Source organism: Penicillium samsonianum, assembly GCF_028829775.1.
Source record: "Penicillium samsonianum strain IBT 33392 chromosome Unknown utg000009l_segment0_segment0, whole genome shotgun sequence".
NCBI lineage: Eukaryota > Fungi > Ascomycota > Eurotiomycetes > Eurotiales > Aspergillaceae > Penicillium > Penicillium samsonianum.
The window spans coordinates 851,618-864,692 of NW_026643267.1; the positions used below are offsets into that span (position 1 = coordinate 851,618).

Consider the following 13,075-nt stretch of genomic DNA (forward strand, 5'->3'; position numbering starts at 1 on the left):
AACACTGTCAGTATAGCCCGAGAGGACGGATGCGCATGTCGGTTCACAAGAAGCAGGAAGGTTGTTATGCCGTGACCCTAAGGGGACTTAGCAGAGCTGCAACTTGGCCTGGAGGGTGGGCTTAAGGAGCAAACGGGTATATGAGTGTGGGGGAAGGTTTTTGGCTCTGCTGGAACCCCAAAGGCTAAGATCTTGAAGGCAAGAGGATCTGCGGACATCTAGGAATGAGAGTACTAGTGAGCTGGATAAGGAGCTGGGAAAGCATGGGGGGGAATTTGCCCATCTCTCCGTTGTATTGGCTTAAAAGAACAGACTAGATCTTAGTATACCAATGCAATATTATATCTGGCGAGGGCAGCATCCAAGGGCCTGGAGGCCGCGATGGAGCTTCGACGACTTCGGGGTTTATCCCCAGCGACAGCGCGGCAGCTATTTACATCGACGGTGGCGCCGGTCGTGGACTACGCGTCCAATGTCTGGATGCACGCATGCAAGGATAAGGCCATGGGGCCGATCAACCGCGTCCAAAGGGTAGGAGCGCAGGCGATTGTAGGAACATTCCTCACAGTTGCGACCAGTGTAGCAGAGGCGGAGGCCCACCTTGCCACTGTTCAACACCGTTTCTGGAGACGAGCCGTGAAGATGTGGACGGACATACATACCCTGCCAGAAACCAACCCTCTCCGCAGGAATACAGCACGGATCAAGAAATTCAGAAGATACCATCGTTCGCCGCTGTATCAAGTAGCAGACGCGCTGAAGAACATTGAGATGGAAACACTGGAAACCATCAATCCGTTCACATTGGCACCATGGGAAGTACGCGTACAGGCTGGCGTTGAAGCAACTCCGCAGTCACCGACCGTACCAGGCGGGTTAATGCAGATCGCAACCAGCAGTTCAGCACGGAACGAGCTGGTCGGATTTGGGGTGGCGATCGAGAGGCAGCCACCTCGGTATCGAAAACTGAAACTGAAGACCCTTTTCGTCACATTAGGTGCAAGAGCAGAGCAAAATCCGTTCTCTGCGGAGCTAGCAGCGATGGCACATGCATTGAACATGGTAGTTGGACTGAAAGATTACAGGATTACGCTGCTCACGAGCAACAAAGCGGCGGCTCTGACACTAAGGAATCCTCGACAACAGTCAGGCCAGGAATTCGTCTGCCAAGTGTTCAAGTTGATGAGAAAGCTACGGAGAAATGGAAACCAGATCAATATCAGGTGGATCTCAACGAGCGAAGACAATAAACTGCGGGGTCTGGCTAAAGAACAGGCCAGAGCCGCGACACAAGAAGATGCTCTCCCGCAAGAACGCGTCCCGAGAATGAAGTCAACAACACTGAATATCGCACGGTCCCAAGCAGTCCCCAGCAATGACCTGCCAGTGAACGTAGGGAGACACGCAAAACGAGTTGATGCAGCACTCCCAGGCAAACACACCCGGCAGCTGTATGACCGATTATTGTGGAAAGAAGCGAGCGTGCTGGCTCAACTCCGAACCGGCATGGCAAGACTCAATGGATATCTCTATCGAATCAACGTAGCAGACACGGACCAGTGTGCGTGTGGACAAGCGAGAGAGACCGTGGAGCACTTCCTATTTCGATGTCAAAAATGGACGGCGCACCGGACGGAACTACTACAATGTACCAACACCCACCGAGGAAATATATCCTTCTTCCTAGGAGGAAAGTCGCCTTCCGATGATCAGAAGTGGACGCCGAACTTAGAGGCGGTACGGGCCTCAATACGATTCGCCATCGCCACGGGCCGACTCGAGGCCACCTAACCACGCCGACGAACATAAATCACCCCCCCTTTCGCCGATCTAACCCACCAACCACCTCGTGTTACAGACGGTAGACGCGCTTCAACTGCCGAAAATAGGATGTTGAACACTTGGAGAAGCGCCTTCAAGCCAGCCTACTAACAAAATTACTAACCCACGAGGATCCGCTGCGATACGGACATCTGAGATGACATATATTACAAGGCTTTATGTATGGGCTCTGAGGAGACACAGTACTATATATATTATGACGTGTATAGTAGATCAGAGATAGTTGCCCTTTCGGCTTAGCCGCCGGGCGTTAATAAATTGTGTGTGTGTGTGTGTGTGTATCCAGATTTACGGAAACTATTTTTGTGCACTTATTTACAACTGTACTGGGATACTGCCAAGGAAAGCGGCTATGGGTTATGTAACTGTAATAGGCATAGCGTGCTTCGAAAGAGGTTTTGATATCTGTGTTTAAGTGGTGAAACTAATTTCGATCCATCCTGTATTGGGGTGCTAAATCGTGAGAAGAATTTGAAATTCGTTAAACCAAACATAGACTAGCGTGTTTCAAGTTTAAGTTTGGGCAAGAGAGTAATGTGGTGAAACTGATTTCGAGCGCGTCTGTACGGGGTGGTATGTACGACCAAAGCGCTGGAATTGTTTGGCCTAATTTGGAACACGGGAAAGCCTGAAAATCCTCGACGGAATCTCGCGGGAGGGTTGTCACCTAACATCACCATTGATATCATAATAAAGGCAAGAGCATGCCGATCAGTATGTTCCGAGGACCCAAGGAGGATCAGGATATAGCTAAGAAATAGCATGGTAGGAGATCACTGGCCAAATCAACCGATATGACGAGCGGCCTCAACAGGCCGATTCGGGCCCCGTAGATGGCATAGTGTCACAGTCTTATTGCGGTTAAGCACTCAATGTTATATGTATGCTAGTTCAGTTTTGTGCAATCTAATCGGGTTACATACATATGCACGATGGATCACAAAAGGCAGTGTCCAATCGTCCCTTAGCAGTAGCCCACTCGAACTTTTGGCTCTCGGGTATATAATGAGCATTGCGCCCAACTCTAGCTCAGTCAGATCTCTACTTTCCTCCTAACTTGTGGACCTAGCACCTAGCTAGACTTCTCTTCTTTTCAAGTCACGATGACCAGCCCTTCAAGCACGATTCTTATTGATGATGACGAACCAATCTTTCTGAATTCTCAGCCAACCTGACCCACATTGGGAAAATTAGAAGTATGGAGGTAAATTTTTGAGGTTTATCCCCCAAATCAGGTTGTCTATATTGTGATTGATATTCTATATGCAGTTAGAGTAATTATGTAGCAGTCAAAAGACCCAATTTGTTGATTTTAAAGAACATAACACACAAATAAATATTTCAAACACAAGCAAGAGTGTAGTCTGACCATATTGCCAGACGTTGACTGGAATGCCGACTTCTTACCCCACAATTTATTTTTGCTAGTTCTATTTTTTCGACTATTTGATTATTTTTTCATCGATTTGGTGGCCCCAGCTTTAGCAATGTCCAATCAATTTTTCTGATAGATCTCCTGCAGTCGGATATGCGTACAAAACAATCCTTATCAACCAGAGAAGGAATGCTCTAAACTTCAGCCAGCTGTATATTGGTTGCGATCGTCGCATCTGGCCTGGGAACTGGCAGTACGAAAAATGTGGGTTTGTGGCGTCTTTGTTCTGACCAGTATATGCGGAGGATATAATGTGGTGAAACTAAATTGAATTCTGTAACATGACGCTAGTTCTCTATGACGATACAGTATTAATTGATCTAAAATGAAGTCCAAGTTTGGCAGACCATCACTAATAGGATAGGTACAAGTGAGAGAACATTATATACCCTTCACTAACGCTATATCCGATACAAAGACGGTGACGAGCTCGTCCTGAGAAGAAAAATCTTAGGGCAAGACGATTTGACCAAGTCCGGAAGAAGGGGATCGAATGCACGAAAGACGAAAGGTATGCAGCTACCTTACCGTAATTAATATAAATAATAGTCATTCCATCCCGGAGCCGTCGATCTCTTCCGGTATTTAAACCCATTGTCACTTGGGACCTTCTCAAATTCCTTGCCCCTCATCGCAGCCAAGGAATGGTTATTTGGATCAAAGTGATGAGACTCGGTACCCTTCTTCTTGAAGGAGATAAATTTCTTTCCATAATTATCTGTAGTCTCTCGAGAAACCCATCCTGGCCTCAGTGTCCAGTCCGGAAAGAATATCTCCTTGTCGGAGTCTGTCTGTGGTAGCCCTGGGGAGGAGACCTTGAGCTTAAATCTGTTGGGATCATGTTTTATATGAGCCTGAGGTTTCCATGCTAATAATAAAAATCAGTAAATCTCGTGATGTGCTCAGCTTCAAATAAGTCAATCAATCTCTTACGCATCAGAATATGCAGAAACTTGCCCATGGCTTTGATGGATTTCAGCAGTGAATTGAACAATTAAAGATGTTGTTGGATTATGCTGAAAATCAATTGGGAATGAAAGAACGTCTTTATACAGCGGAAAGGAAAATGTTATTACAGAATTCATGTAACCTGACAAGCAGCAATAATATATGTGTGCCAGCCATTATCACGAGTAACTTCGGCAAAAAATATTTCAGTACCCCGAATGAAGAATATCGACGTACTAAGAAAAGACAGATTTGACTTTCTGTTGGGGTATTAGTTAAATATGCAGCATTCAAGGCTCATAATTTTAAGATCCGGGTGCAATTTTTGGGTACGCATCCAAATACTATAGCCGTCTTACCGCCCCCATACCTTTTGCCCACCCTGGGTAGGGGTGGGCTGGTAAGACGGCTAGCTTGATTGCTTAGAGCGAACCACTCATGATGGCTAGAGTCTACGTCATTTTAGTCTTATATAATCCGACAACTGGAAATAGTAACTTAGACAGTCTTAATTGAAGCTTATTTGGTGCAAGTAAATTTGCGCCTTAAGCTCGACATTGGTAGCTATGTCGATAAAGGAATCGGAGACTGTACGGCGATTTTCGATCCCCCCTGCCAAGCACTAGATTACAGTATTGAGGGTAACCTTCAACTCAATCAAGTAGTGAATACAGGCCGGTGGATCCTTATCATATGTCAGGCCTCCCTCCCAGTCGCCAAATTGGAGCAGTGGATAGTACAGTGATATTCGAAATCAGTTTTAACTCCAATCTCTCTTTCTTTGTTTTCCTGAGCTCCACCTAAAGCGCACTAGTCCGCATTGAGAAATCCTTCCGCCAGACTTGGATCTGTCTTCGATGAGCTGGTGTAAATTACAGTAATCTCATCTCTTGGCAATCCAGAATCCCTTACCTCATTCAACCTCGCAAATTATTTTTAAAAAATCCTTTTCATCTACCTTCCCGTTCACTTTTTTTGTTGTACCCAACCATGTTTCATCCTGCTTCTCTTGACGATCGAAAGATCGTGAACGCCGAGAATTCAGGGTTTCAACTTTGCGAGGGGCCGGGATAAATGAAATCATCATCGACATTGTCTATACAGTACAGGCTGAGAAACAATCCGACTATGTCCACAGAGAATCTGTTTACGACTACCAATTATCCCATGCGGCCCGAATTCCCAGATGGAGAAAATGCAAAGATTGAATTGATCGCTCGGCCAAAATCCAAAGCCATTCTTCGGTTGGTAATCATAGCCCTGCCGTATTGCCACCATATTAGTCATGGATGAATAATGCATGGCTGCTATTTGAGAGGTCACATACTCTACAGTTAGAACAGGAAATCATTATCTTCAATGCGCGAATTTGCTTGGTTTGGCATTCGATGTCTACTGTAACGACAAATGTCAAGCTCGATGAACAACCGAAACACCTGATGTGGTGTATACTGACACAAAGAATCAAGCATTTAGTATGTACTTGTGGCCTTTCAGCGACTCCTCATATCACCTCAGTGGCCAATCGGTCTAACCTGATCCACTATAAAAAGGTAAGCCCCGGCCGACATCATCAACTTTCGCAACTTGCTATACTAACCCTGTATACCTCTGAACGGTCTTCTGCAGCAACCCTGTTCCCAGTAGCTATCTCAAACCCACTGAAAAACCTTTCCGCGCACGCGAGAGTAGCAATCACCGTTGGTCTTCCGGGTTGAAGATGTCCTTTTATAGAACACGTGTAGCACCACAGGATGAACTCTTTGATCATGGTAATATCAGGAGCAGAAGATCCCTTCTCCACCCTATAGCCAACTGGAACACTCCCACTGTCAACAAGAAACCTGGGGAGTCAATAAACAGGGAAATTGAGAAAGCATATCGTGGCTACTCACTCAACCCAAAGCTCAACGAAGCTCCGGTGAACGGCTTTGACACTGGCAGTACGCGAATCTTGTCTTTTACTTGTTAAATCGAAAGCCGGAAGAAAATTTGCCATATCTCAAAATTGGGAATGAGCGCGGGGTGAATTTGAGAACTCAAGGCAAAAAGATTAAACGAACGAGACAATTTGTTATAATTGCGATTTCCGGTAGAAATTTTGATACTTTACCATCCATGGGGATTCAATCAGTTCTTATTGCACATATTTGGAACTTGGAAATGGCATACAGTACCAGTAGTATTGAGGCAAAAGGTGACGTATACCGTTGTTCACCAGGTTCAACGGTATACGTCACCCTACGATGTATTTTAGTGTCTCGCCATCTATCAAGGCCCCATGAACGATGGAGCCCAAGAAACTCTTTTGCGTGCAGGGGCCTTCACTCATATACCGGAGTTCACGATCCGTCGCAGCAAGTCACCTTCTCTTTGAAAGTTCCTGGAAAGTGTGAGGGTCTGACGTATACATAGAGATGGATAATCAAAATGAAGAACAATTATAGTTGACCAGGGTGCCTCGAGCAGCAGGGCCCCACTATCCGTTCGGTGGTTGAATTTAACCAGTATACCTGCAGTAGCAGGGAACCCCTGCCCATTCGGGGGTCGGACTTGACCAGGTTGCCCGCAATAGCATGGATGTCAAGTCAAAGCCTGCCAACGGACTCACATCGAGCAGGGCCTCCTATGTTTCCAGCGGTTGAGTCTTGATCCTGTGACCCAACATGCAGCAACAAAGATACAAAAATCCGAACCGAGAGAACATCAACGACGGTTCATCGTTCGTCCAGCGATAGAGCCCACTCTCTAGTTAAACCTAGAACAGCAGGAACCAAATTAAACTAAGGTAATATCAATTTGAACTAATAGACAGGTGATGGCAAATATTACAGTAAGAGTGTATCCATGTAGATACTGAAACAGACTTCTCCACTATCCATTATCAGTTCGTTGATCTCTTGGCATTCCGTGCTTGGTAGCCAAAGATGCCAGCTTTGCTTTCTCCAAGGAATTGGCTTGGAGAATTTTGACTGGACTCTGGCCTTCCAAATCATGCTCATTTGTTCGTCTGGAAACACAAACTGTCGCGTCTGAACACATTCTTTGCATATAGTATGAATGCAGATATGTCGCTTTGTGGGAAGTAGGAACAGCAAAAGTGTCGTAAACTGAGATGCAGGTTGGTGCTTCATGGCTCTGACTCTCACGAATTGAGTGTCTTTGCTAACGCAGCAAACGCATTGCCAGGAGACAGAGCCAAGCATGTTTCTGGGATAAGATGAGTAAATGTCCCAGTTATACTATAGGGCAAGCTATATCTCACATCGTTTCGCTGCTGGAAAGATATATGGATGGTGTAATGAAAAGTAGAGCTCCAGAAAATTTTCCCTAAATATATGGTAGCTTGGCTTAATCTGCGGTCCTCTTTGGGCGGGAACCCGATTCAAATATCAAAGGAATTTTTCGGCTTGTTTCCTATTCTGGTGTGCGAGCTGTTTTGACGTGCGAGCTGCAAAAACGGCATATTCGACAGGCGCCAAGTGCATCAATCCATGGAGATGACACCAAAAAAACTCGTTCCGGTCCATCGTCAACATTTCCCCAAGAAGACGATCTAAATCGGGCGTCTCAAGAACGGCTTGTCCTTTCTGTAACGGTCCAGACTCAAGCCGCTCAATGAGTTTGGCATCCTGCACGCTGCAATTGTTCCTCTCGCGAGCCAAGACCGGAAGCCCATTCTCGTCGCACGCAAGACATATTCTTCATGTTTAATGTCAACAGCCCGGGCAATGGGTAGTATCCCCGTAAACAACGCAGATTTGAGCTCCAGCACCCTGCTTCGCCCAATAATACCCATCCGGGCAGATATCCACTTTAATACCGCTTCCATTTTGAGATTTTCCTCCCTCTCGAGGCCGACCTGCACAAGAATAGCATCCCGACCAACGCGTCTGGCGTGTATGTCGTCGATGTATTCATTCAACGACCCAAACTTGCCCAGCAAATTTTCGTACCACTCTCTGTATGACATCTATGCGATCCGGTCCAGACCTCGCGAAATGTCTTTCAAAAGGGTTTTTGTAAGAACAGATTGTGTGGAAGGCAGTTTATATAAGCTTGTGGCCAAAAGAGGCGTGGGCTAGCACATTAACGTGATGACGTGTCCTCCCACGCCCAGCGCCCAGCGTCTTGAAGACTGAATCTGTAAAAGCGGCCAATATCTGACCGCTAATTAATGCTGGCAAGGTTGTCCGGTACTGTGGAGAGCGCTACAGTATTTTCCGGAAATCGGTGTCAGCCTTCACACTCTTTCTTTATTCCCCAAACCCTAAGTGCTAAAATACACTAAGCTACTCTTGGAAAAGCTTTGTCAGCCTCATATGTTTTAGAAATGTACTGTAATTTACCGGATTATCATATTAACGGGGCAAATTGTCGGAACGTGGTCGTTACAGTACGGACTAGGACAGGCATAGCCAATTGAGTACTTGAGAGTGTGATTTTTTATATACTATAGAAAGTGCAGAATAAATAGGGGATGAGCTTAGTAAGGTCGTTGGGAGCCTTAGGATCATCAGGCAGATGGGGGTGCTGAATATTCCGGGCGCACTAGTAGAATTGCGACCCTCTTTTGTTGACACAAATGTTTATCACCTGTAAGACGAGAAGCTGCGACCCGAGTGCCCCGCGTCCAATTTCCGAAATCTCACCAGGGGTTTCTTGGTTGGCACTTCCATTGGCAGTGCAATGAACCATGGGATTAACCTAGCAAGGTCAACCCTCGTGTTGATTCGTGATATGATTAGCAGTGATGAATGAAGTAGCTCGGAGGTGGGGCCAGCTGCCGGTTGCATCGAGCGAGCCATTCCTAGGATTTGGTCTAACCTGCGCTTTTTCGGTAGTTTCAAAGCTCCTCCTATCAAAGCCGGACGGCCACGGCGCATCACCCCAGTTATGCGGGAAACTCTGTGAGATCATTTACTTGAAACACCGGAGTCGTGCCTTCATGAGGTAGAGCTCTGCCTTCTTGATGAATCTGGTGTATCCATACTAGTCCAAGATTAGCGATGCCCTGCATTGTATATGGTGGTCCAAGAAGACAGCTCGGCGGAAAGCAAAAGAGCGCAACCCAGATTTACGCCACAATTACTATCATCCTATCTCAGAATGCAGCTCATACCAACCACCTTTCCGTACATGAAACTAGATTTGATAAGCGGATAGGATCATCAGAAGTGGCTGGTCTCCTATACATCTGTGCAAATGTCAAGATTCCATCACAAGCAACGGTATCAGAGTCTACTTTATCATGTCTTCCGAGGAGGGACAGATGCTTCATTCTTTGAAGATTTTTTCGAAGAACTCCTCCATAATTGAGAAAAATAACTCGCGCCCAAGTCAGTTCTCAGCATAGACAATGCATCTTCCATCGTTCTGAGAGAATATAGCAACTGTGCTTTGATAAGTGAGTCAAACGCGTCTATTTGCCCCCGTACTCCCTGATTTGATCCTGATTGAAGAGTTCTTTGCGGAGCTAAAAGCCTTTCTTCGGTGTCATTGGTCCCGTCTGCTAAGCCAGACTGCTGTCGTGTGTAACCCAATTTAATATAAATAATAAGTACAGTATGGCCTGGGACATATGCGGTAGCTAATGTCGTGTATGACAGGCGGCGCAACGAAAAGTTCCAATCTGGTATTCCCCACTTTCCATTCTCACGTTCAATGCTGCTGAACAATGCCGACAATGACGACGTGAGTTGAGTTTTCGAGCAAGTCCCTGAAAGGCGTCATATTCGCTCGGCTGTTTGACTCGTCCCTTTTGGACTAAATCCAGGATTACCAGTAACCCAAGGCATCCGAAGGAACTTAAGACAGGGAGAATAGTCGCTCTATCGATAAGTTCGAATATATGACTTGAAATAATCACGGCGATAATCTCCTGCAATTTCGTTTCATGAGAAGGAGTCAACGCTAGAGCTTCTTCAACTACCTCGGAAAATATGGGCGAGTCCCAATTTTCAGATACCCATTTTGAGAACTTCTCTGAGGCTAGATTCTTCAATGGATCGATTTGAAATTTATCAGCGGCGGTGAACACCAATATGTTGTTTAAAGCCCTTGCTTTCAAAGCTTCCGTATTGTCGGATTTATCCCCTTGACTGACTGAGTCTGAAGCATCAATGGAAGGAATGAGATCTGCAGTAGGCTGGAGTAGAACCGCATGCCCATCATCCTGGTATTCCCTCAAGTAGAGGAAAGAGAGAACACGTTCGATTGTCTCTGGTGTCTCATCTGTTAAATTGATGGAGCGGTCGAGAGATTCCTGGGAAAGTAAGTAACTGAGCTATTTATCAAAACCTTTCTACTTATACCTTGAAGCCATCGCAGAGTGCGCTATTGAAGAACCTTGATTGTGTACAAACAATAGCACGATGAGCTTTGAAAGTGACGTCTTGACAGATGATTTCCATGTCAGAAAATTGTCCTTGGAGGAGCAATTCTCGCATGAAGTCTGAACTGTTCGACAGCGTTGACATGATTTAATTGCCCTTAAACAGATATTTTGAATCAAAAAAATCTGAAGCTAGTCCAGCTTAAGGAGTGGCGAAGATTTTGAATAAGCTTACTGTCAAGCCTTGCCTATCAATTTGGACCCGGACAAGTCACAAACACTATCGGGCACTCTGCAGCAATGCAGCTGCGGGATGCAGAGGGGAATTGTTGACAGATTACCTGCTCAAAGACCTCGATGTTTGCTGGGTTTGCATCGAATCTTCCAGTCCAGGCGTCTAGTTCTAGACTCTTGTATCTTCCATACTGGTATTTTAAGCACTTAGTATTTATTACCTGTTTAGGTATAAAACGTCTTATTTGCGCGCTATCTACATATAGGTTAGCGTGTCATGTGATCTCTCTGTTCCCGACATGGAAGGCGATACTGGTCGCTACTGTACAAACCGTCAAAATAAGAGCTAAATTCATAATTGCGATTTGATTATGTGAAACAAGAAGACTCAATCCTGTCATCCACAGACAGAAGAAGCCAGAATTGAAGCGTGAACTATCGACGCAATCAGGGAGCATAGGTGCATCAACAAATGCCCTGACACAGTACAGGGCTTGAGTGAACGCTGGCTCGGTACTTGAATCGACCCACGGGAGTAGAACCACCCTCCCATGCCATTAATCAAAGCCGTAAAGATATAGGATACCGTCAGTCGAGACATATTCGACGAAAAAGCGTTGTTAAATGAGACGGCGCATAAAGCTAAAGTCCCAAACGCCCCAATAAGCAGAACTCGTTCTTTCTTGTCTCTTGGCCAGATTACCAAATATGTGGCACAAACAATCCCGATTAGTGTCACTTCTAGGATAATGCAATTGCGTATCACACTACCAGTAGCCTCTAAAAGCAAGACCGATACGGATGTCGCCCATATGTGCAGAATTATTCCAGTGTGGTCCAACAGGAGGTAAAAGGAAGGGAGCTTCTTTCCCGAGTCTAGCATGTAGTGACAAATTGTAGAAACCCCAAAAGAAATGAGATTGGCTAAGAGAGAAACCAAAGCTGCGAGCTTATTGTTTCTGTATGAAGGGCACTGAGATACATGGTAAATAAAACAGAGCAGGATGCCACTTCCACATAAATGGATTTTCGGGTCGACAGAGGCGTTGGCGTAGATGTGCTTATACCGTAATGCGCGGCGGGTCTTCGAAAAATAATGGCTGGCCTCCATGTCGGGGAAATTATCTGTCGTTTGCCTTTTTTTAGGCAACTCAGACAAACAATAAAGCTTTTTCAAGTACAGGGGCGAAAGGTCTTTTAAACCGGTCGTTGAACAAGAGGAAGGAAAATACGCCCTTGGGAAATACATCTTCTTCTCTTCATCTCTCTTAGCAACTGAAGTACTTTAAATTGAACACTACCTTCCCGAAACGTGCGAATATATGGGTTCTCAGAGTTGTGCGATCAAATAAACAGCCCGACGCATGTTGCACGTTTGACTTCTATTTTCATATTATTGCCTAGATCATAATTAGAGCTCAGACAGGCTCTATCAACCATTTGTTATGTAAAGTATGAAAGGATATGAATTGTTTTCTAGTTTAGCCTGAGAATCTATTCAATAAAGTAAAGTCTAACAGACATGACCCAGTGAAACTTAGTAAATCGCAATAAACTGGCCATCTCGGAATCAGTTTCTCCATTTTGTTCGAAACGGGTATAGTCTCTATTTAGATAAGAGGTCAGTTAACATCCACTTATGAACTACTATTGCTTACAGCTAGACGGATTAATATAAGGCCCGTAGCGGGTACGAGCCGAGAAACGGATCGTCTGTGCCTGAAGGATAAATTGTTTTTCGAATTCTACTGTACAGCGGTTTAAGATTATGCGTACGGTTTTGAACCTTTACTAAGTCGATTTGGCCCCACCCTGGGCGTTGACATCGGCTCCTCTTTCTAGCAGTATCTGCACGATCTTATCGTGTCCTCTAGAAGAAGCTGCATAGAGCGCATTTCCGTAGTCTCCACCCTGGGTGTTGATATCGGCTCCTCTTTCTAGCAGTATCTGCACGATTTTGTCGTGTCCGTTCCGTGAGGCCCACATCAAGGGGTTTGCTCCTGCATCGTCGGTCGTATTGACCTCCTGTTTCATGGTAGCAAGTAGAAAATTAACCTCCTGGTCATGGCCGTTAAATGCTGCCAGGTTGAGCGCATTCTAGCAGGTTTCAGATTAGGGTTCGGGAGTTAAAGTCGAAGAGTGCGGAGGTAAATCTGATTTCGAATACTACTGTAGCTACTGACTGTATCGCTGGGTATCGCTGGGACTGTACCTTTCGACTGTACATAAACAAGACGCGGATCACACGACCGCTCGAGCTCAAGGGTATCCGGCGGGAAGAG

At 45.5% G+C, this 13,075-nt stretch overlaps 3 protein-coding genes across 3 annotated transcripts; all 3 read right to left on the reverse strand.

Annotated features, from left to right (window-relative positions):
• Positions 1–7,781: 7,781 nt before the first annotated feature.
• N7471_013385 (uncharacterized protein) lies at positions 7,782–8,198 on the reverse strand (the record flags this gene model as incomplete). Its single annotated transcript, XM_057286104.1, has 1 exon — positions 7,782–8,198. One exon carries the CDS (start codon positions 8,196–8,198, stop codon positions 7,782–7,784), a length of 417 nt encoding a protein of 138 aa, XP_057129429.1.
• A 947-nt stretch (positions 8,199–9,145) lies between these two features.
• Positions 9,146–10,704, reverse strand: N7471_013386 (BTB/POZ domain-containing protein; the record flags this gene model as incomplete). Its single annotated transcript, XM_057286105.1, has 3 exons — positions 9,146–9,217; positions 10,095–10,490; positions 10,540–10,704. The coding sequence occupies 3 exons, from the start codon at positions 10,702–10,704 to the stop codon at positions 9,146–9,148; spliced, it is 633 nt and encodes a 210-aa protein (XP_057129430.1).
• Positions 10,705–12,584: 1,880 nt separating this feature from the next.
• Positions 12,585–12,827, reverse strand: N7471_013387 (ankyrin repeat domain-containing protein; the record flags this gene model as incomplete). Its single annotated transcript, XM_057286106.1, has 1 exon — positions 12,585–12,827. The coding sequence occupies one exon, from the start codon at positions 12,825–12,827 to the stop codon at positions 12,585–12,587; it is 243 nt and encodes an 80-aa protein (XP_057129431.1).
• Between the last annotated feature and the right edge of the window lie 248 nt (positions 12,828–13,075).